The sequence below is a fragment of the Stylophora pistillata genome, chromosome 6 (genome assembly GCF_964205215.1).
Source record: "Stylophora pistillata chromosome 6, jaStyPist1.2, whole genome shotgun sequence".
NCBI classification, from domain to species: Eukaryota; Metazoa; Cnidaria; class Anthozoa; order Scleractinia; family Pocilloporidae; genus Stylophora; species Stylophora pistillata.
The window spans coordinates 2,768,115-2,792,091 of NC_142524.1; the positions used below are offsets into that span (position 1 = coordinate 2,768,115).

At 40.0% G+C, this 23,977-nt stretch overlaps 1 protein-coding gene, 1 non-coding gene and 1 pseudogene across 3 annotated transcripts in view; 1 reads left to right on the forward strand and 2 right to left on the reverse strand.

The window, feature by feature from the left end:
• LOC111327286 (uncharacterized) overlaps positions 1-10,770 on the forward strand; it is a 27,979-nt gene extending 17,209 nt beyond the window's left edge. The window contains exons 22-23 of the transcript XR_015988587.1: positions 7,259-7,303; positions 8,037-10,770. This is a non-coding gene — a transcript (uncharacterized LOC111327286). The remainder of the gene's footprint in view (positions 1-7,258; positions 7,304-8,036) is intronic.
• LOC111327266 (protein dispatched homolog 1-like) lies at positions 1,668-7,729 on the reverse strand. Its single transcript, XM_022931407.2, has 5 exons — positions 7,592-7,729; positions 5,804-6,006; positions 5,360-5,495; positions 2,613-5,226; positions 1,668-2,363 (listed from the first exon to the last, which is right to left on the reverse strand). The coding sequence occupies exons 2-5, from the start codon at positions 5,959-5,961 to the stop codon at positions 2,029-2,031; spliced, it is 3,243 nt and encodes a 1,080-aa protein (XP_022787142.2). The 5' UTR covers positions 5,962-6,006; positions 7,592-7,729; the 3' UTR covers positions 1,668-2,028.
• On the reverse strand, positions 9,391-14,327 carry LOC111327287 (uncharacterized; annotated as a pseudogene). The gene is made up of 3 exons (XR_016002441.1): positions 13,629-14,327; positions 12,546-13,244; positions 9,391-9,701 (listed from the first exon to the last, which is right to left on the reverse strand). The product of XR_016002441.1 is annotated as an uncharacterized LOC111327287 (transcript).
• Positions 14,328-23,977: the final 9,650 nt, after the last annotated feature.

The following is a 23,977-nucleotide window of genomic DNA, read 5'->3' on the forward strand; positions in this document are numbered from 1 at the left end:
GGAACAAAATAATTGTCAAGTGCCTGAAGTGTTGCCTGAAAACTCACATCCTCGCCATCACCGGCTAATGTGAAATAAATTTCTTGAACGTCCATACCAGCAACGTGCAACAGAAAAGCTCGCTTTTTAGCGCCGTTCGAAACACTTTTTCCCGTCACGTACAAATCAAACGCTCGCTTCCATCTCTTCCACCGCTGACTTAAATTGTGTGCCTCTCCCTTCGGATTAAATGGTTTCAATCCACTGACATCTAAAGCAACTGAAGCCATTCCAGAACCATTAACAGAATTGCCAACAGCACCGCTTGTCGTTTCGTCTGATCCACCGTGTCCCGGCATCTCTGGCGAAATCACTTACGAATTCCCGGACGAAATTCCTGAAACCTTCGACTAATACTCGAAATCCTCGAAATCCTCGAGGTCCTCAAAATCTTCAAAATTCTCCAAATCCTCGTCGCCAGTGTAGTACACAGCAGTTAAAATGAAATCGGTTTTATTCACGTACCTAAGAGAACTAAGTAATTAAACACACGCTGTATATATATGCAGGTCTCGAGGGTATTACTTCACACCATCACGCATCACGTTACATCGCGCATATTACATGCTCGTTGGCATCCTATACACTACACCGGTTCTGTATGTTTATTTCATAAATTTATTACTTCGCTTGCAGCGCCCGTGAGCAACATTAAGTGAATCCTGTGTTCTGATTAGCTACCCAAGCGGGCAAGAATGGGCCTATCTTGCCCGCTCGGGATTGCCCGCATTGATCCCGCGCATGAAAAAATAGAATTAGTACCACGTTCGCAATTCTTGGACTATTTCGGTGATGGAAACGCAGCAGAAGATAGACAAAACAAAGAAAACAGAAACAACTCTCGTGAGTTTGTTGTGCTGCAAACACAGTTAGCTTTCCTTCTCGGCCCCCGAAGTAAATAAGTCACTTTTTAAAAAAACCAAATCTTTGTGCAATGTAGTAAATCCTTTATTAACCAAGCGTGAGGTCAAGATAGCTGGATATTAGCCTCGTTCTCTTTTCGCATTTTAATGGACCTCGACTTCGTTTCCGTCAATAAAAATGCAAAAAAAAGAACTCTGCCAATATCCAGCCATCTTAACCTCACGCTTGGTTAATAACGCATATGTATGTCATATGCCGGGTATGAAGGAAGTTGTCTCTTGTTAACCACTTACTTTTTCGCTCCAGGAAATTCTCGTCTATCTGTGTGATAACATGGAGAAACAAGTCGCTGATCTAGTTCCAGCCAAATTTCCTCAGGAATGGTAGAGTTTCTCAGGCTGTTTAGTGTCGTTGAGTATTAAGTGCGGAAGGTACATGACTTGGGATTGTATTGCAACACGTGTCTTACCGATCACGTGACCTTCCCGAGGTGCCTCGTAGGAACCCGCCTCCTCCTTTTTTAAATGCATTACAATGTTTGTAAAAGCGTAGAATTAAAGGAAGTTGGTGTACATAATAAACCAAATTGTTCGGATGAGACCTTATTCTGGAGGAAACTTAAATCGTCTTACTCTATGTAGTTGTGGACTACGGCCGACTCTAGTTATAGGTATAATTATCTTGATCCAGATTGTTCGTGTCTGGAATGTCTGAATTATGCTTCGAGACTAGAACCTAAACACTCCAGTTTGCTTTTTTAACTATTATTTTTCTATGGTTTGTTAGCCTGGAAGTCTGAACGATTGTTTTACACACAAGTTCAGTTTCTTCGAAACAAAATTTCCAAGGAGTCAACGAACTACCCATAACTGAAATATCAATTAATACCCTAGTGATAGATTTTGCCAACTTTCTATAAAAAAAGATACATTTTAAAAAGAAATTCAGTGAAATGTAACTCTCAGAGTCTAAAGTCTTGCCTGCGACCTATATTCAAAAAACCTATTAATTTTATGCACCCAATCTCTGCATAAGAAGTGACGAAAAATTATCCGCAAACGGCTCTTCGTAAAGAGTCAGAGTTGTCACCCAGGATACCTAAGATAAGAAAAGCGTCATCCTGAATTAAACTGTAGTCTCTTCAGAAGCCTTAATTTGCGTACTATTGACTACAGTTCCACTTTCTCCTGTGCCATTTTTGTTCTCATTTTCGTCAGCTTCACAGTGATCCTTTAGCAACACGGTTTCTTCTTTTGTTGGTGCCTCTTCTGAAGTCTTCATATTGCACCAGGAAAAAATGTCACTCCATTTAAACTGCCCCCAGTCCCCTTGTGGTCCTATCGTGCAGCAAAGAGCTTGAAAGAAGAAAGTCGAAAAGGCCCATCCCAGAGTCATCACTAGCATTAGGAAATGTCCCATCTGTAGATAGGATAGAACTCTGGATGGCAGCATCATTGCACCTAAACACATAAGATAGAACGTTCTCAGTAATGGTTATACTATTAGCAATAATTCTTAGTATAATGTATGCACGGTTTGTACTTAAGAGTGGCAGTCGGTCATAATTTATGATCTGGTCGCTCGCGTGAGAGTCTCCTTGGAAAGGCTCTCATCGACTGATACTGCCGTTTCAACAATCTGAGCAAATGTCATAAGTGCGAAGTGAGGATTCTTTAGGTGTTTAATCAACACCCTAAATTTAAACTGACCTGCGATAAAAGTTGTAACAGCAGCCATGGTGATTGCAGATCCCATCCGGGACAGCGAAAACTGCACACGTGCCTTCCTACATTCCTTATTTGGTGCCAGGCAGTAAGCTACCCCAAAATGCATTGCAAAATCAATGGATACACCAACAGCAACAGACATAGTTATGGACTCCAGGATGTTAAGTTTCCACCCGCTGAGGACCAAGGAGCCAATAGTGACAGAGATTATGCCAATTATCGTAAGGATGGCGTATACGCTTACTAGAATGTTTAGCGTGGTCAATAACATCACGCCAAACGCCATGGCGATGGCAATTGCCATAGAAACTAAAGTCCCGGTAGAAAGGCTCCTCTGCAGGTCGTAAAACTCCATGCCGCTTATCCACCAGCCTCCGCGCATGCCTTCTGGTGCATTTCGTATTTCCTTCATTACCCACGATTCAGTGCGCTCCCAAAATTGGTGCGCGGGCTCATATGCACGAGAAATTCTCACATTACTCATAACACGCAAGTGAATGCCTCTAAGATTGCCGCGCTCGTCGTAGATGAGGTTTCCAATTGTGGAATCTTGTCTCTTATACTTAAATATCCGAGCGCGGACATCTGCTATCGTGGCGCAAAGGTTCAGAACGGTTTTATTAAATGGAAATGGCGAACCTTTGCAGCAAGGGTAATAGGAGATTCCTGGTGTCAGCGAATCTGTACAGCTTTGATTGTAAAACGTTTCCAGGAAACAGTAGCTTGTTACACCACCTTTCTTTCCATAGAAGTCTTGGTTGCGCAGCTTTCTACAGAAACTCATCAGCCACGCTTGAGATTCACTACTAGTTATGTCGAAAGATTCATCCCACTCAATTGTACCATAGTCGTTGGGATTCATGTAGTCTCCGTTGTCGACCGCTTTAATTCCCCAGAAAAAGTCGATGGGAAAAGTTGCACTACCTTGCGAAGAACTTGTCTCGAAGCGGAATCTGTCTTTGAAATGGAGTTCGTAGGCCTCAAGGGGATGTGATGATTCAAACATCTGAAAATCGGATGATGTGGGCAGATGGAATCCAGGCTTGAAAAGAAGAACTTCCAACCCACCCAATGAAAGAACTAAAAACAAAAAAATCCAGAAAATGCGGAATTTTATGACCACTCTCGGAAGAAAATCATTAAACACAAAGTGCACGGATTTAGCCACGTAATTCTGATATAAAAGTTTTATTTTATGGAGCGAGGACTTCTTTGCGCATGGCCATGGAATCTGCACATTTTCTTTGATGACGCAAATAGCAGGAAACCACGTGACCATCAAAATAAACTTACAAAGGATGGCAATACCAGCATAAATACCAAAACATTTGATAGTTGTTATTCGAGAACTAAAATTGGCAATAAAAGCAGCTGCTGTCGTAAGGCTTGTCACAAACATTGATAACGAAGCGTGTCTTAAGGTGTCAGCGGTGATTCGTGTCAGAGGTGCGCCTGGATTATTCTGTTTTGATTGGCGCCAGACATCGGTGAAGACAAACGCATCATCTGCTCCTATTCCCACTAGAAAAATAAGAGTTGTGATGTTCAAAAATGGAAAAAATTTCAAACCGAACACGATCGTGTAGAGGAAATAAGCAATGATCAGCGCACTGACTACAGAAAGCACCAAAAGGACCGTAAGGAAGACAGACTCCGTGTAAAACCACATGATGAGTAAAATGATTAACATCGCTATAGATGGATAAATTATGTCCGCCAATAGCATGATGTTGAAAATGTCGAATTTCAAAAAGTGAATTTCTGCTGCCACTAACTCAACGTTTCCGTCAGACAAGTGTCCCTTTTTGATATGTTTCTCGTACAACTTCTTTCTGAACTCTTTATCATTTATTGCAGGGCTCAGAACTGATGTATAAATCAAATTTTCTCCTTCGGCGGCGAAAAAGTCTTTGTCTGTCAGGTAGTATAGAATATTGTGTACCGCGTTATATCTCACACACTCTAATGGAAGTCCTAGACAGATTGGATAGGCAATATTGTATTTAAAGTTCCAACAGTTTTCTTTGATCGTCGCGTTGTTGAAAAGTGGTGCACAGTGTCGTAAAATTGCTAAAACTTGTTCTACATCCATTGAAGATATATCTTGACAAGACGATCTTCCTGAGAGAGCTGCAATATAATTACCAACAGACCAACTGGGACAACACTCTCTTAACGTGAAAGTTCTGTAGTGGAGTTCCCTTTTAAAGCAGTTTGAGTAAAAACCCGTTGTCTTTCTCACGACTCTCTCTTCAATTTGGCACACAGCCCTTAAACTGGCAGAATTGAACAAATTCCCACCTGAACTTACTGAGGAAAATACCATTTTGTAATTAATGGTACTTTTCATAAAAACATTCGGACTATCACACATTGAAAGACGGTATCTATTCTTGAGGTGACGGTGGTTTTCCTCTCTCCTTTGTCTTGATTTAGTTGTGGTCAGGTGTTCATAAAGAGAAGACATGTTGATTACAGTGTTAACAGTCACATTTGGTATTGGAGTTATTCTAACGAAGCCGCTATTTGCCGCTTTGCCAAGCACAACTCCTGCTCGATATCTTTTGTTAATAAGTGTTCCACGAGGCTCGAATCCCTGCGTGACACAAAGACATTTTCAGTCACTGAATTTTTTTTTAAGTATTGACCTAAGTAGAGATGAACTGTCTTGTGTGAGAAGTAATAAAGAAAAAAAAACTGAAATAGGGCGGCAATATGGATAACTCTACCTTCACTGGAGTTGAAAACTCTGGAATATCAGGGGCATTAAACTGTGGGACAAAGGAACAAAGGCTACAAATCACAATCAACAAGGATGTCACAAAGAACACTGCATACGGGTATTCTGCAAGCACCGATGAGTACCTGAGGAGAAAGAGAAAGAAAAGAATGTCTAAAGAAAACTGGTTTTAAGGTCTGAGTTTAGGAGCACATACAATGGCCGATGTAAAGCGTCCCCACCTTCTGTCTTTGAAGCCACAGTTGGACTCAATTTTCTTCAGTTGTGGCAGAAATTATGATTTCTTACCAAAAGAGATCTACGCCAGGTCAGGGCGTTTCGCATTCTATATGACCTTTTTAGAAGCTTGGGGTCCCTTTTGTGAGTGGGCGAATTACGTCAGCTTTAAATTGTTCGTATTGAGATGTGGGCAAGTATCTGTACCCAGTGTTACCTCGGAATGGCGCGCTGTCCTGTGCTTTGTTCACGTGGCATCATCACCTCATCGACAGCATCATTGTGACCACATTCATTTTGTTGTTCTGTACCGGCTGGAGTTTCTTCTTGGTCTTTTAGACTGATTGCCTGGTCGCAAAGCTCCCTATCATCCATAGCGGGCTATGATATACCCAGAGGTCCACGGATACGAGAAAAAGCCTGTAGAAATCACGAAAGTCCTGATTAATGGTGCATTGTTGACTTCACTTAGTAAATCTGTATTTGTTTCTAACCATATTTACTGCACTACTGACCATTTTCAAAATGCATTCAAACTTTTAATTATGCGGAGAATGATTTTCAATATTTTAAGCTTGTAAAAAGAAAAAGTTCGCATAATATTCAATTTGTTTTTTCGAGTCTTTTAAACGCTTTCTCGTCCTTTCTGATGAATGAATAATATATATTGTTTGACTTAATTTAATAGTAAATTTGTTAGCCTTCTGTAGCAGCGAAATGCCTACAATTTCCTCCAAAATGCTTTTGTTTTGATACACAACGTGATGTTATTATCTTCAAAGGGACGCTAAACACCTCAATTTGCATCAATTCAAGTCGAATTCATTCTTTACATTGTTAAAAGTAAGATTTACAGGAGTTCTGATCATCTATTGCTGTACTTTAATAAAATATTTCCCAACGCATAGGGCGTCAGCGGAAAAAATATGAATTTTAATCAAGCTTTGCTTGTTGGTTTATGCCGTGTACAAACAAAATGAGAATCTCTCTATCTATGTCCAAAAGGAAAGAGGAAATTTGGGAACTTTTATTTGCAGTTGATTCTTTACAAAAAAAATGTGGTGATTTTTGCCCATACTTTCGGAGAAGAAAATATTCTTGACTATTTTATTGCAAAGGATGCCCGCCGAGACTGTGGTTTTCAGCGTGGTGTTTAGCATTTAGAGTACGAAAAAAAAAAAAAAAAAAAACATCAGACGACAAATTAAAAACATACAATAAATTTTCAACCCTTAAAAATCACAGTGACCTGTTTGGAAAAAAATTTTGCCAATTTTATGGAAACTTGGTGTCTGTTTTCGTCATTCTTTAGGCAGGGATGTAAAGAATAAGAATACGGATTATAGCGGTTTTTAACTTTTCCATCCGGCTGCTGAGAGAAATGTTTTGCATCTTCAAGTTAAAACACAAAATTTACCTGTTATTGTGTTTATTGTCTAAACCTTTTGCTATAATTTGCTCCGTGATTCAAGTTTCTACCACGCCTGTGATATGTTATAACTACTTTATTTTTTCATTCTATGGACACGGTGGTTACAAAGTAACCGCCGGCTTTGCATAACAAAGAAATTGCTAAACCAATAAAATTTAATGATACACGGGCGCTTTTTGTTTTCGGAGCGAAAAACTAAGCAAGATACAAGGCTTAACATTTTTCGATTTTTATCCATAGGCACAAATGTTCCAGGACATAATAAAAGTCAAGCGGTTTTGAGAGGCAAGTCGTAACATTGAGAGTTTGATGAGTTATCTGATTATGAGATAACTCAACGAAAACTTCGCGCTAAGATCTTCAATAAAGTTGTGTTGTAGATGCTAAAATTTAGATAATGTGCAATTTGCTTAGTGGCTGCTATGCATAGTACATGTTTGGACACATATTTGCTTCGTTCTCCCGCCGATCCCGTTTCTTTCTCGCCTCGGCTATTTTTGGAACTCCTCTACAATTTTAATTGTAAGATAAAAGAACACAAGTCGCATTTGGTACGAATGCAATAACACTTACCGAGAAAAAGTAGAAGGAAAGTAGAGGATCCGAAAACAAGATAATCAGGAGGTTAAAATCCATTAAAGGATAAATTCGGCGCCCATTTTATCTCCTCGGGACTCTAACGAAAATCCGCCAACAAAGGTAATATTAATTTGCCGCGGTAACAACTAAACTTAACTTCCGGTTCTTCATCACTATGACAACCGACAGCACATCGCTGATATTAATTATGCCACCTGTCGCAAAGCGAAAATATGATAATAAATTTTTCGATTGGGCTCACAGCCAGAAATACAAACTCCTGACTAACCAAAAATATAATTGGAAAAATTAGAAGGGGAGTTTTCATCTGTCAAGTAAGCTTTTTTATTTTAAATGTTAATTAACATTTGAAAATGAGAACGGATTCAAATTTTTCAAGGATGTTCAGCAAAACCCTCTGCGTATGTTTTATTCCTAGTTGGGTGAAACCAAGAACAGCTACCTGGTCGGTTTCAAGCGAGGTATACCTAACGATTGACTTTTGATGACACTGTCTTTCTTGTGTCAACGATAACACAACAATCACACAAGACGAACCAAAAATTTCATGTCATTCCTTCGTTTATTCCAGACGCTTACTTGGCAAAAAAGAACGCGATAGTGGCGCAGAGTTTAGGTTGAGTTCTGTCACAGCCTTCGAGGAAAGAGGACGTTCAATCGGGTACTGACCCCACGCAAAATATTTTTCACCGTTTTCGATAAGGGGGGGTGGTTTACATGCGTAAGATGTTTTAAGACGTTACATTAAATCTTTGATTTGCCAGTTGAGGAATGTATATACAAAGAAAAATTCACTTAAGATGAAAACCAAGGAGTGCATATGGAAAAAATCACCAGACAAAAGCTATTTTAAGCCCGTTTTATTTCAATCGCATGCGTGTCGTTTGAGGGATGCATACCTACCTGAAATGAATTTTATATGAGCAATGCATTAAGAATGATACATCTTGGAAAGACCTCTACAGTTCCAAAGTATTCTTTTCATGAGAGATTTTAAGTCTCGCCTTGACAAACCTATTTGGTCGAAATACGATTCTTCTCCTGGTTTTCAACAATAATTGTTTTAATTTATCTTCCATTTCAGTGTAATGAATGTAACGTTTCGGTTTCACTTTTTAAGGAGGAAAAGAATCAGTAAATCCGTGCAGTTATCAAGTTTACTGCCTAACCGCCTCCCGGTTAGCTCAATTGGTTAAGCGCCGGACTGTTGTGCGGGAGGTCGAGGGTTCGAGCCCCGGCCGGGACCAACACTCAGGGTCTTAAAATAATTGAGAAGAATATGTTACCTCTCTATAACATCGATCAAGAAATGGTTAGATATTCTAGTCTTCTCGGATAGGGACGAATAAATGGAGGTCCCGTCTCCTGCATCTATTAGTTAGTTGATTTGGTTAGGTAGGGGACGTTAAACTGAGAACCCACTTCACGAGATTATTGTAATGTGGTCTGGCCTATTTACTGGGAATTGGGGGGAGGGGGCATCTGTTATATTCGCCTTTATTTGATTGTAAACTGCTTAGCAGTCTGGTAAAGTCATCCGCACAGTGTTGTAAAGCGCCATGAATTTAAGATATGAGCGCTATATAAATAAAAGTTATTATTATTATTTTTATTGCATTATGAAAGTTCTGAAGTTAGAATCCTAATACTGCTGAATGAAATTTATATATAAGTCTAAACCTTATAAAAGTTTACTACTGTTGATAGAGTTCGAAGTTTTAATTTGTTAATGTAATTATGGGGCTGTGACGGTAGACTGCTCTTCCAAAGCATTATTGTGGCTGGATCTCATCTCGCATGGCGGGTATGATTCCCTTATTGAAGGCCACATGCAACAGCTCATCGACATCTTTAATGTTGGGATATTCACGCATCGCCCACTTGAGGTAAACCAGGAATTTAATCCAGTCGATGTAACCGTCATTATCCATGTTGATGGCTTGTAAGGCCTTCTGTGTGAAAGCGCACATGAAGCAACCAAAGTAAGAAGCCATGAAGCCGTTGTAGAAGGAGCGGAACATCAGCTGGTCGACGGCCTGTTCATCTTCCCTAATATCCCATTCGCTCCACATACAACGAACATCTTTGATGAGTGATTGTGCGTGTCACTTCCGCTCGTTGAATCACTCGAACCATGTTGCCCGTGAGTTTTCCTCCTGAACGATCCAACAACAAAGCTATACCTGCCTCGCTCATGTACTCTTCCTTCCCATTTCCAGTCAGGTCTTCAAGCATTTTTTCTTTCATAGCTCTAGCCATTTACATCGTAAACTGCGGATCTTTACCAAACAGATTTATCAGGCAGTCCCAGTCTTGCAGGCGTTCTCTTTCTAATTCCTTTTTCATCTGGCAAAATTATCGCCCTTATTGTTATCTCATTCTTGTAATAAATATAACGACCAGCGTTTGGTTGGAAGCGAGTCAATCCAAGAGGTGGTACGTTTTGTTTGGGATTTTCACTGAGATCCAGAAGATAGATCTTAAAAATTGGAATACCTAGATAATGCTAACGTTAGATATAAAATTATATTGATCAATTCGTACGAGTGTCTCGCTTTGAAAACGGAAGATGAAGAATTTGTGGACCTGACAAGTGTGTCCTGTTTTTCGTTTAGCGTGTTGTAGAGTATTTTAGAGGATTGCTATTTCGAGTATTTTTAGGTTTACCTTTTGTTTTATCGAGTCTCGCCTTTTTACGCCTTCGTGTTGTTTTGATAAATTTATTTTGATCACTTTTTTAGTGTGTGCTTGAACTTGGCTCAGTTCTTACCGTGCTATACATTTTAATCGCTTGTTATGGTAGAGGATAACTAGTTTGCTAGGTGGTCATGTTTGGGTTGGTAAAACTTACCTTGAGTTTTACCCACACTGAGATCCTGTTTTGTGCGCGTGATTTTCGTATGCAGCTCGATCATTGTCGTTTAATTGGTTCTTTGGTGCTCGCCAAGTGCTTCGGAGCGAGCCACCCAATTTCCCCCTTTGCAAAACAACGAATACACTGCGGAAACTCTCACGGTCAGCTAACCCAAACAAGTCTACGATTTTCCTACTTAAAGCGTTGCTTCCTCACGCTAGAACATGGTGATGATTATTATTAGATACATAGAGCGTTGCTGTAGTAGCTCTCCAGAAGGGAATAAAGGAGAAAATTACAGAGTCTTGATACCTTTCGTTAATTCGTCCAAGCGAGTGGTAAAAACCCCCCTTTGGTGGAGGACCCGGGCGTATTGGCCATCAAGATTTAGATATTTTTCTTACTTTTGGCCGGATACATATTATAACTAAATTTCTATCGGGAATGTCTCAAACATTATGTTGTTTATGACCCCGTCATAGTGAACAGAAAAACTTCTCAATTTGATTGATTCTGCAAAGTATCTGCCTAGAAAAAACATTTTCAGTAGATCCGTAGGAAAGAATAGCAAAAAGAGTCTGTCTAAAGTACATGTAACAACACGATGATCGCAATGATTGGCTGCAAGACAACAAAATGATTCTCATGATTCTCTTGTAAGCTGAACTAAATTTGAAAATCACGTGAACCAATACTTTTATTGAAAAAGTCATCTTAAAAATGCAGTACTATAGATAAATTTGGATAAACTAGTAACTTTAAAGTAAACAATGGGCGAATATCTGTACAGACACTTTATAATCTACCTTTAGTTTTACCGTGCAGTATTCCTTTTACGTGACATTCAAAAGATGAAATGATTCGGTTAGATTAGGGCTAAACTATAAAAAATAGCTTCTATCATGGTTTTTTTTTTCTCTACAAATAGAAATGATTAACATGTTTGAAATTAGGTTAAGCTAACAATTTATATGTTTGGTGTCAAATATTTTGAGCAGTCGTTCTTTTGTTGTTGACCGCCCTCTTTGTTAAACTCTTTTTTAAGTTTCTCAGGCAGCTTCTCTTTTTGTCTCATAGAACAGTTTTTTCATGATATCATTGTTGTGAAGATCTGTGTTGCTGTTACTTACGCTCGAAAAAAAAAGGCTGAGTCGATATGTCAAAATCCATATTCTTAATCTTGTTTTAGAAATATCTCCGTACAAACCCCTTTTTACTGTAAAACAAAGCTGCTGTACCAAAGTTCACCATTGTTTTCTTTATTCAAGAACTGTATGCGCAATAAGGCATGGTGCTGCACGGCTCGTAAATCTTGCCTAAGTTTTCTCTTGCAACGTTACTAAATGTTCTTATGTTGGTAAACTAAGAACACTACGTTAAACTGTGACCAGCTTCACGTGTGACAAGTGCCTTGCATACTGCTTAGATCGGCGATTGCTAAAGCTTCCCCTTGATAAGAAGAATTAGTAAGATAAAATAAACTTTTCAATGTCGCCTGTGATAAGGTGTCATTGATTTTATCAAGAATTTCAAATATGGGATTGAATTTGATCTTGTCGGGCAGATAGACACATTTGCTAAGAAAGAATGAACTCGAGTGTTACTCACGCATTTCTTTGACTAAAGATCCATCTTGAACAGGTACCTGGAGAGTTTGGATCAGAGAGAATGTCTGACTAACAGTCTATCGGTTATTAATTCAAAGTAATGAGACTAATTGTCTATTTCTGAAAGGATGTTTTTTTTTATTACAAATCCTGGAGGATACTTGAAGTGAACGAAAATAAATCTTCACACAGCCCCTTACTATTGTAAAACAAAGTCGCAGTACCAAAGGCAATCTATCGTTTTCAACATTGGGATATTCACGCATCGCCTACTTGAGGTAAACCAGGAATTCATTCCAGTCGATGTACCCGTCATTATCCATGTTGATAGCTTGTAAGGCCTTTCGTGTGTCAGTGCACTTGAAGCAGCCAGAGTAGGGATACATGGAGCCGTTGCAGAAGGAGTCGAAGTTAAGCTGGTCGTCATTCAGTTTATCTTCTTCTATATCCCACTCGTTCCGCATACCGCGAACCTCTTCAATGAGATGTTGGGCGTGCACACTCTTCACTTCGGCTCTTTCGATGACTTCTGACATCTTGGTCGTGAATCTTCCTCCTGAACGATGAAACAACATAGCGATGCCAGCTGCACTCATGTATTCCTCCTTCGTGTTGCCTTTCAGGTCTGTAATCATTTGTTCCTTCATTGCAGCAGCCATTTCCTTTGTAAACTGCGGATCTTCACCAAACAAATCTTTCAGCCTTTCCAGGATCATATCTTCGGAGGCAAGTGTACTGATCCTCACCGGCGCCTCTTCTCCAAAGAACTCAGCAAGGTCAAAGTCGGTTTCTCCAACGGTTCCACCAGCTATGCTTCCAAAGTCAAATGCTAAGTCCAGTGCCCTGTTGTCATAGATGACTTGCTTGGGATGGGCTGGAAGGCCAGTGGTGATCTCAGTCACATTAGATGCAGCATCCCTTGGCTTGTTGCAATTGTAGCGTTTCAGGACCTTTTCGTTTCCCATTAGGACGAGGTTCATCAGCGTGACTGTAGAACATGCGTGGCCAAGAGCAGCTCCTTCCTCACAGAGGCTTGCCCAGATACCGTTAGCCCCGTTGACAAGGCATTCAAGCTGCACCATTTCTCCAAGAGCCCACTTCTTGTGAACATGAGCCAAGAGGTGTCCAGAAGTCCACTCATGGGAATCCATGATCTTACGTACACCTTATTGATGTGACAAACACTCAAGTCAGTATGTAAAGGTTAACTTACATCGCCATCCTCGTGATAATGCATAAGAAACAACTGGTACGCAGACCTTAACTTTTGAGACTGGAAAATCTTCAGAGAATGTTTTTGTTTTAAACCTACTATGCTCTTTAGAGAATTTAAGAAATATATCATTACCGAGGGCAATGAATAAGACAGAAAACAACAGCAAAAAAAACAACACGGACAACCATAGGACTGATTAATTGGAAACATCATGTGGTGAATTGTCTTACTAATTAGTTTGTTTGATGCATAGTTTGTTTTACTGTCACTTTCGCGGATCTGAAAGAAATAAATCACCTACAGGAGTATCAACTATTTAGCTTCCAGGCTTACCAGCGGTCCAAGCTCCAACCTCCTCGGGTAAAAACTTGCCTGTTGGCTCCTCAAACATGATTCCAAAAGGACGTTCAGCTGCAGGCCTGGACGCAAGGTAGTCCACAACAGTAAACAACCGCTCCATTTCATAGACCATGGCGTCCGAAAGTCCCGCAGATTTACAATGATCTTGGCATCTGGGGACAGATATGCTCGGCTCCATTTGAATCTTTCGGTCAGCAGCTGGCACATGTCCTCCGTGGTGAACTTTTCCCAATCGATGCTCTCTGTGGCCAGATCTATCTCAATGATAGGATTGATCAATCCCCGGGCTTGTATCTTCCTTAGACCCTCTGGAATAATTTTGGTGTCAGGAACACCTTGAGAGATCGAGTCGATAACCTCACTGAATGCAAATAGGTTGCTGAGTTCTTCTATGCCTTCCTTACAATCACGGACGATCTGTTCGACCCAGGTGTCGTCAACGCGTGGCATATGGGAATAGGCTGCCACAATTTTGCACTGGAATCCACACTTTCTGACCTCATCGTAAATCTTGCGTTTGTTTTCTAGTGCGTGCCCACGGAGCTGACCCACAGTGCTCTCACGAAGTGAATTGTCCAGCACAATGAGATCCAGATCTTTCAGTCTAACTCGTTTCTTTTTCTCCTGTGCAATGTTATCATTAACTTCCTTTATGAGCTCTTAAAATAGCATGTTACGGCTGATCTAAATCTTATTAAAGAAAAAGATAAAAAATATGATATATACTCATGATTAATCACTCAGCTTTTTTAATATTCTTCTAGACACAATGATAGCTGACCGGTATGAAGGTGCGAGAGGACATTTTGTGAACTACGAAGAGGCGAATCCCTTGCCTAATTGGTGAAAACATACATCGAACTACCTAACAAGAATTTCATGTTTAAACTGTTGCGACTGGCAGGTGTAAGACCTGAACTCATATTCGATTATTTTGTTAACGTTGGTGACATCTTTACCTTTGCTTTATTTCTTTATGATAATGTTAGTTGATTAATCACGAACGTTTTTTAGATGTTTATTCCTAAATTTGACCATGCATTCATTGGAATTTGTGCGATAAAAGTGTGCAGTCAGTCAACCACATTACCTCTTCCGTTCCACTTCAACCAAAACTGTATTTTAAGGGTCAAGCTATTTGCTGGCGAGCCCTAGCGAGGAAGTGGCCTATTCTTTAAAATAGCAAGAAAAAGCCAAAATTTGTAGGGTGTAATATCGGAGACATGCGCAGTCGATTGCGTTTTTATCTCAGAGATGCTTGTGATGACATCACGTAAAACGCAGGTGGAAATACCGATCGATTTCAAGCAATAGCTGATTTCCGCTAGAAATCAAGGACACAATAAAGGAGATCAGTTTTTAATATAGATGTCTTGAATTGCTTGTGGAAGTATTTATCAAATTCATGAACGGTTTAGTGACGACTCTCGAAGAAGACAAGAGACTTTTTGTGTTTGGCTGCTATTTGAGCAATTTTTGCCGATTCGCGAATGAAGGTGCCAAGATATCGATCAAGTCCTACTTCATGGAGATCATTTTTTTCTCAGTGCATTCAGCAGCAGTGAAGTGTTAGGCAAAAATGCCTCCATTCGGAGTTAACTGCCGACTGCAGCTTGCAGGTCCCAGGAGAAAAGAGAGGAAGGTGTGAAGCCAACCTGCTTTATGTCGAAAGCGACTTCGGTGCTACAGGCAAATCATTCACAGTATTCTTCGCCCGTTAAAGCGTAAATTTGATCGTTGAGTCAAAATCTCTGCCCGTTGAGGTAAATAATTCGAGCATCGAGTTGCATTTGCCCGTTGAGGCGAAAGAAAAGCTTGCAATCAGAGATTCAAAATGTGGATCGCTCGTTGAAGCTAACCATTCAACAAACTGTGGAACGCCCATTGAAGCTAACCATTCACATGAGAAGACACACAGGGCTTGCACTGTAAGTATCCCAGAGAGCTTCATACAATTCCTTATAATTTTATTATAAGGAATTGCAGGGAGCTTTTAAGCGTTAGTCGTGGCGCGGCGGGTGTTTTCACGTATGATCCTTACAGTGCAAGCCCCATGTGTCTTCTTCATGCCGTAAACTCAAATGACTGTTTGGGCTTTGAGACAAATTCTGAGTCGATTTCATCCGTGGAGAGCATCCATTCGACCGTCGGGTCCAAATTGTTTATCAACCTTAGAGTCAAAAGAAAACTTTTCGATCACAACATTAAGTTGTCGTTTGCTGTTGTTGTTTCACAAAAGCCCTTTAAAACTAAACTAGTTGGAAAAATCGTAATTTTCTTTTAAAAAACCACACCAACCCCTATTATACCGTTTATTTCAAATCTTATCATTAGCATTTCCTTCAAGCTCTGACGCCAGCTCCCACTTTCTCTTTGAAACTGATAGTTAATTACAATTCAACGTAATTTCTTATTGTTTTTCATAATAACCTTTAGCCACAGTCTGTTTAGGTACACGAAGGGGCGGAAAGTTGCGCGATTTTTTCTCACAGGAAAGAAATTTTCTTTTGTTCGGCTGCCTGCTCAGTCACCCCTAAGGCATCAATTTATAGACGGATTTAATTTCATTTTTAAATTCTACAGAAGAGCTGGATGAGTATTCTTTCGTCATAAAAACCTAAGTGACTAAACAAAGAGAAATCTGTCAAAGGAACTCTCGAGTAAGTAAGACCTTATCTGAACTAAGATCAGTAAAACAACAGTTATTTTACTATATATTGCTTCTTGGTCCTAAACGAAAGGAGTAACGAGGTTTCCAAAAGCATCAAACCACACGGGATCCGTTGGAACTGACGGGTGGGGGGGGGGGTAGCTTTTGGTTTATTCTATAATATCTGTGCTGAATTAATAAAATCTGGGTAATCCTGAATGATTTTTTATGCATCTTTGAACTCCCAAGATTGACTTTACCAGCACCTTCTGTCGGCTTATTTAACACCTTAAAGTGGGTTCCTTTTTATGCTGAATCATACGTCAATCGATGCGCTCTAACCTACAAAAGGCTTAATGGAAATACCCCGGAATATATAAATAATATTCTTATCAGAAACTCTGACACTCATAATAGACAAACCCGTTTCTGTAATTTAAACTTAATGTGCCCGCGTTTTAAGAGAAGTTCTGAAGGGGGTCGAGCGTTTGCTGTGCGAGCCACGAAAGAATGGAACAAATTAAGTGTGGACATCAAACGGAGTACCAGTGTAAAACGTTTTAAGCGTTCCCTTTTTAAAATAATTTTAGATAATCAAATTCTTAGCAAATTATTCCTGTAATTTTTTTATATTTTTAATATTTTATGATGTATATAGGTTAATTATTTTATTTTAATTATTCCTAATATTGTTACGTTTGTTACAATTCCTTTTTTTTCCGAATTTTAATTTTCGAGGGCCATTAGTTTATCAGTTTCATTACTGTCACATGTTACCCTCGTTAAATAAAGTCTTACCTACCTACCTACCTACCAGGAAATATCACTCTACTCAAACCCATCGGTCCTTTTCACCGGGACGTGATCCGTCTCAATATGTCGCGTGACCCCATATGCCCCAGCTGGAAACTGGAATTATTACACATGATAAAAAGGGGGGGACCAATTAAAATAGAGTCGCAGTCACTCCATCACCAGAACGAAATTTCACGAAGATATCTAAAAAACAAATTCCAGAACAGTAGACTTGGTTTCATTTCATGAATTGCGATCAGCAGTAGACTTGGTTTCATTTCATGAATTGCGATCAATGGGAAAACTCCAATATCGACTTATGAGCAAATGTCAATCACTCTGTAGTGCAGGAAAAAAAAGTGCCCTTATCAAACAAACATTTGCATGACACCCCACACGATCATAGTTTGCAAAAAACGAATTAGCGTAAGAAATATCTTTTGAATGTTGACTTTCTCACCGGCGATATTTGAGCTTGTACATTCCTTTTTACTATATATCAAGACTGTGATTCGTGAACCGATTCACTCTGACATAGTGTGAACGCTTGTAATGATGTACGTGCAAAAATTTCAGCTTGCTCATTGACCGAGAACACTTCAATTAATCCGGAACACTGCATAAAGTTGAAATTCGGAGTGCAAATAGTTGAAATTGACAGAAAGTCGCGAAAGTGAGGATAAGGTTAAAATAAAGTTTCAACGTTTTAATACAGAGTTTGAGGGGGAATGCCGAAAACAAAGACAGCAAACAAAGGAAAAACAATTGCTAAAAGTCTGGCAGTCTTTGTCTTCCCAAAACGGCCACAAAAGTATGATCTGCATACCCTGAATAAAATTCTCGAGGAGTACTTTCACGCGTCAGTTCGTAAGAAAGCGAGGAAAGTTACTGTTGTCGACCAATACCAAAAGATTTCAAACTGATAAACTCTTGCCGATACCTAACAGAGAAAGAGTACGAACCCTCGATTTTGCTTGACAAAGCGTTTAAAAGCTTGAAGCAAGTTCTTGAGGGAAAAGCCCGACGACTCCGACAACAAGGCAAAGGCACTGGAGCCGACACGATCACTGAGCCATGACGCGATATAAAAACAGCCAAAGAGGAAGACAGAGTCACGCTTTTGCTTCTATGTTATCAACTAGCTATGACATGATTTTGACTTGCTATTTGGGATAAATCAGCCCTCGTAAATATTTTTTAAATACTTCAAATTTCACTCATCCTACGGGTTCGTGCAATTTGGTTAGCCTTTGAAAATTGTATCTCAAATTGCATTCGAAATCGTGAGATTACCTACAAACAACAGCTTTTGAATCTCTTTTACGGTGTGCAATTCGCGTTATGAAACAGTTAGTAATTATCAATTGATTGAAAATTAGTAATTATCAAAAGTAAAACCCCAACGACACAGAATCATGATTTCTTTAGAAACTAGCCCCCTATACGCACAATTAACACTGAGCCACTTAGCCAAATCGGACACTGATATATTTCAGATATTTGTCGACGAGTACTGTGCTGTAAAATAAAAACTCTCAACTGAAGGGGTTCAAGTTTCCTTTTAATTTCTGATGGCGAAGTTCTTCTATCGCAGGAAAATGTTTCGAAATACTAATGATAATAAAAATACTAGGTAAGAAAAGAACGAAGTCTAGCTCATTTCTTTTCAACCAAACTTCTGTCTCATGATGATAATTACGGTCAATATTCAAAATCCTTCCCCGGTCACATCGAGAGAAACTCCAACAAGACTACATGCGTAGTTTGGGTCCCGATATAGAATCTTAGCTCTGGCGTTATATTCCATTTTCTGTGACGATTGAATTATCTGATATTTGCAATTAATTTTTGTTTGCAGCGAAGATGGATTGCTTCGTCATGTATCGATCGGGTTGCCGGGTTAACAAAAATTTACTGAAACTCATCTCTACGAGCAGTGTTCATTTCTTTCTTCGAGCCTGAAGGTTTACCGGCGTTCCTTAGCTAACTAGAGGCAGAATTGTTTTTGAGAAAACAATGGCGAAAGTTAAAAAAAATTAAGAACATGATGAAGAGATTGGGAGCTATCATGAAGAGCCCTCCATAAGTGAATCCCCCGTATCCCTGCTAATTAGCCTCGTTCAAGCGCGTAAATCAGCCGAATAATTATGATTGAATGTAGCACCATAGTTAGTAGAGGGGACTCTACTAACTATGGTAGCACTGATAATTCGAAACTGAGAAAGCTCCGGCTGTTAAGGAGGGACGGGGAAAGGTGTTTCTCTACCAAGATACTCAGAAAGTAGGACAAAAAGCTAAGAGAATTTAAAGGCGTCATACTTACCGGACTGTTCCCTTCACGTCAACCAGTTGGATCAGAAGCAAATGCATCCTCGGAGACCCAGGGGCTGTGGGTCGATTTCAAGTTAGGGCGTGAAGAGCCCCTGGGGACATTGTCTTACAAGACTATTTCCAAACGACCAAACGCTAGCAGTCGTTCTGCCATCTGATTGGTGCCAGAAAATCTTTGTGTTTTTCTGCCCAATCAGAGTGAAGTGTGCTTTGGAGTCCTTTCGTGTGTTGTAACACGGACAAATACTAATTTCTTAGTTGCTCGCTATGTTTTTTTGGACCGTGCGACGGAGATTTGCTTGAGGTGAAAAGTTTCAGTCTCAGCACACAATGTAAGAGAAATCGATCAGATTGTCCGCGAAAATCTTACCGGAAATTATACTGAATATTTTCTCAGATATCACTAGGGAACGTGTTTTAAAGTTTGCGCGGTTTGCATACAACATTTAAACGTTAAACGAGATTTAAGCTTAAATCTTTCTAGATTTTTTGCATAATTTGCTGTGACTGAAACTTTGCCAATCCCGTGAAGTTATTTCGTCGCACGGGCCGCGCAGGTATGTCGAGCAACTGGTACTTGCGCAATTTTCTGTGCGTGCCAAAGTCTAATCTCATCTTCGCTTGAAAAGAAAGAAAAGCTAAGCGTGGAAACTTTTGCTTGTTAGATGTGGGTAGATGACCCTGTACTATTAAGCTGACATTTGCAATAAAGCAAACCCGCCCTTTCCATCCAATATTTCTTGTGACTGAAACTTTGCCAATCCCGTGAAGTTATTTCGTCGCACGGGCCGCGCAGGTATGTCGAGCAACTGGTACTTGCGCAATTTTCTGTGCGTGCCAAAATCTAATCTCATCTTCGCTTGAAAAGAAAGAAAAGCTAAGCGTGGAAACTTTTGCTTGTTAGATGTGGGTAGATGACCCTGTACTATTAAGCTGACATTTGCAATAAAGCAAACCCGCCCTTTCCATCCAATATTTCTTGGTCTTTGGTTTTGTTTTTCCCATTGAAAGCAGCATCGGATCGATCCCCAATGATCAAAGGTATTTAACTTGGTCTTCAACAATCGACAGAAGAGGTGAAATGACAATGACTAAGGGACTAGAAGAGAATCCGTGGCCTTCCTAGCTCAAGAATTTCAACACTCTAGGCAGCAGTTGAAAGATTAAGCTCTTTCCAAACCCCTTCGGTAACTGCCCCAACAAATCTCTCCTTCCCACGATGTTCTCGTTAATAAGTTTTTGTTCAAATTTTAATTAGCTGACCGGAAACACAACTAAGCTTTCTCTAAGCGCTTGCTGGAGGTCGTCCACGAACTGAAGCCGTATTGTGAACGACTTTACTACAAAGCGAAGATTAGATTTTGGCGCGCACAGAAAGCAGAAAGCTACGTAGGCGAAAGCGCCAGTTGCTCCACATACCTGCGTGGCCCGTGCGACGAAATAACTTCACGGGATTGGCAAAGTTTCAGTCACAGCAAATTATGCAAAAAATCTAGAAAGATTTAAGCTTAAATCTCGTTTAACGTTTAAAGCGACATATCAATGACTGCAACCATCGTGTTGTATACAAACCTCGCAAACTTTAAAACACTTTCTCTAGTAATACCTGAGAAAGTATTCAGTATAGTTTCCGGTACGATTTTCGCGGACAGTCTGATCGATTTCTCTTACATTGTGTGCTGAGACTGAAACTTTTCACCTCAGGCAAATCTCCGTCACACGGCCCAAACAAACAGCGAGCAACTGAGCTATTAGTCTATGTCCGTGTTAAAACACACGAAAGGACTCTAAAGTACACTTCACTCTGATTGGGCAGAAGAACACAAAGGTTTTCTGGCACCAATCAGATGGCAGAACGACTGCGACCGTTTGGAACTAGTCTTGTAAGACAATGTCCCCAGGGGCTCTTCATGCCCTAACTTGAAATCGACCCACAGCCCCTGGGTCTCCGAGGATGAAGCAAATGATACATTGACAGGAAACGTTCCTCAAGTAGCTTACCTAAAAGGGGCGTACTTGACCATCTGAACAAAGAGATTGAATGCCTGTCAAAAAAGCATGCAGGCGTGGGAAGCAAAGTCTACAGACAACAGACAGCTGGGTGGACATATCGCCAGTGTGATGTCATCTCCCGGCCTCACAAATGAAACTTAAAGTTCAGCACTCTTCGCGGCGCGGCGCGGCGCGGCTCGATTAACAGGCGTCTGTCGATGCTGTTAAGGCAGCAGTATTCAGTTGCTCTGTTTTCTAATAAACAGCCTAACAGTTCACTTTTCTGCTTAAGCATCTATCAACGGTTTAACCTCTGACTGTGACCAGCATGTCATTTCTCCTTACGATGTCTTCCCTTAATTCAAACATCAAGGTCACCGAAAATAAAGGAAATAATTACTAACTAAAGAAGCTCTTGATTGTTAAACAGCATAGGTGGGATACAATGAAATATATGAAGTTCATATATTTTGTACTGCGGTATTAGATACATATGATACACGATCCTCGCAGTAGATAGCGCTATTTAAGCAATAGCGAAAATCAGACCTGAAAAAAATCAGGCCTGTACGGGACTCGAACCACTGACCTCTGCGATACTAGTGCAGCGCTCTACCAATTGAGCTAACAAGCCAACTGGGAGCAGGCCGTTAAGTTGATTCGTAATAAACCCGTGAAGGTGATAAATGAGATACAATGAAATATATGAAGTTCATATATTTTGTACTGCGGTATTAGATACATATGATACACGATCCTCGCAGTAGATAGCGCTATTTAAGCAATAGCGAAAATCAGACCTGAAAAAAATCAGGCCTGTACGGGACTCGAACCACTGACCTCTGCGATACTAGTGCAGCGCTCTACCAATTGAGCTAACAAGCTCTGATTGGTAGAAAATAGGTCTGATTTTCGCTATTGCTTAAATAGCGCTATCTACTGCGAGGATCGTGTATCATAAGTATAGGTGGTTTGCAACGAATCTCTAGAGACACAGGTAACAATGGTGAAAGAAAGGATTTATATAAAACAGTATCGAGAATATTGTTGCTAAAGTGCGTTCGCGTTCGCACCATTTGGAAAATGGAGGGGTCAGCATTTTGATCACAAACAGATTTGATTTAGAGAGCTATAGCACTGAACATAGCTTAGGCCTAGTTTATACGTCGCGCCACAGTCGAATTTAATTCAAGGTCCCACAAACAATTAAATTCGACGATAGCGCGACGTCTAAAACGAATTAAATTCGTCTGGTAAATTAATTTCGTCCTTGATGTTTTACCCGTCTATGTGACGGATGAAATGTCGATAACGCGTCTTCAGTTTTAACGTCGCACTAGCGTCGCGTCGAATGAACTGCGTACATTTTCTTAATGTATTTCAACCGCGCCATGTTTGGTTCAAAATGACTCTTCTGACCAGAGGCATTGCATTTGGAAAGAGAATTAATTTCGATCGTATTGATTTCGAAGCATAAAACCACGCCACGATTTACGTCGACGGAACGACGAATTGAATGGAATTAACTCGTCTGAATTGAATTCGACTGTAGCGCGACGTCTAAACTAGGCCTTATCCAACACACCTTGAAGGCGTTAGATTTCACGTGTAGTGTCACGTGAGTTTTTACGTAAACAAACCGCGAAAAACTCGAAAAGTTCGAGGTTTAAAATGACCTATCAGAAGAATAAAAGCGACTTTAAAGCCATGAATGTGGCAGAACTTAAAAAATATTTACAGGAACGTGGAGTTTCAGTTAGCGGACATTTGAATACTTCGCTGGTAGAAATCGCCTCCGTAGACGAAAGAAGGCATATGGTATTTCATGGACTGGACTGGACTGGACTGGACTGGACTGGACTGGACTAGTAAAACGCTGACTTGTTAAACGCTGACTAGTAAAACGTGGACTAGTAAAACGCGGACTAGTAAAACGCAGACTAGTAAAACGCAGACTAGTAAAACGCGGACTAGTAAAACGAGGACTGGTAAAACATGGACTAGGAAAACGCGGACTAGGAAAACGCGGACTAGTAAAACGCGGACCAAATTTTTTTTCATGGTTTTCCATGTTTGCAAATCGAATAAAACTTAAAGGTAACGGACTTAACAACAAGAACAAAATAAACAATTTCATACGAAGGCGATCACAAAAATTTTGTCCATTTGATGTTATGCCAATTCCTTTCGACGGTTTAGTGAGTGACAATCCCTGTTTGACCTTTAAGTTACAAATGGGTTTGACATGCGCCAGATACAAACGATTTTATAAGTTTAGGCTAAGAAAAAATTTTATTCAGCACCAGTTCAAAATCGTAATTTTGTTTCATCGAGTCATTCAGCAGGCAGCTGAATAATTTTTTTCATGTTTTTTCATGTTTTGTAAATCGAATAAAACTAAACGGTAACGGACATAACTAAAATAAAAAATTCATACAAAGGCACAAGACTTAATGGCGAGCAAATAGTTATATCCAGAAATGAACGGGATTGTATTGTGGGTCATAGCAATAAAAACTGCATAACTTTGGAGACGCGAGCCGACAATTTTCGT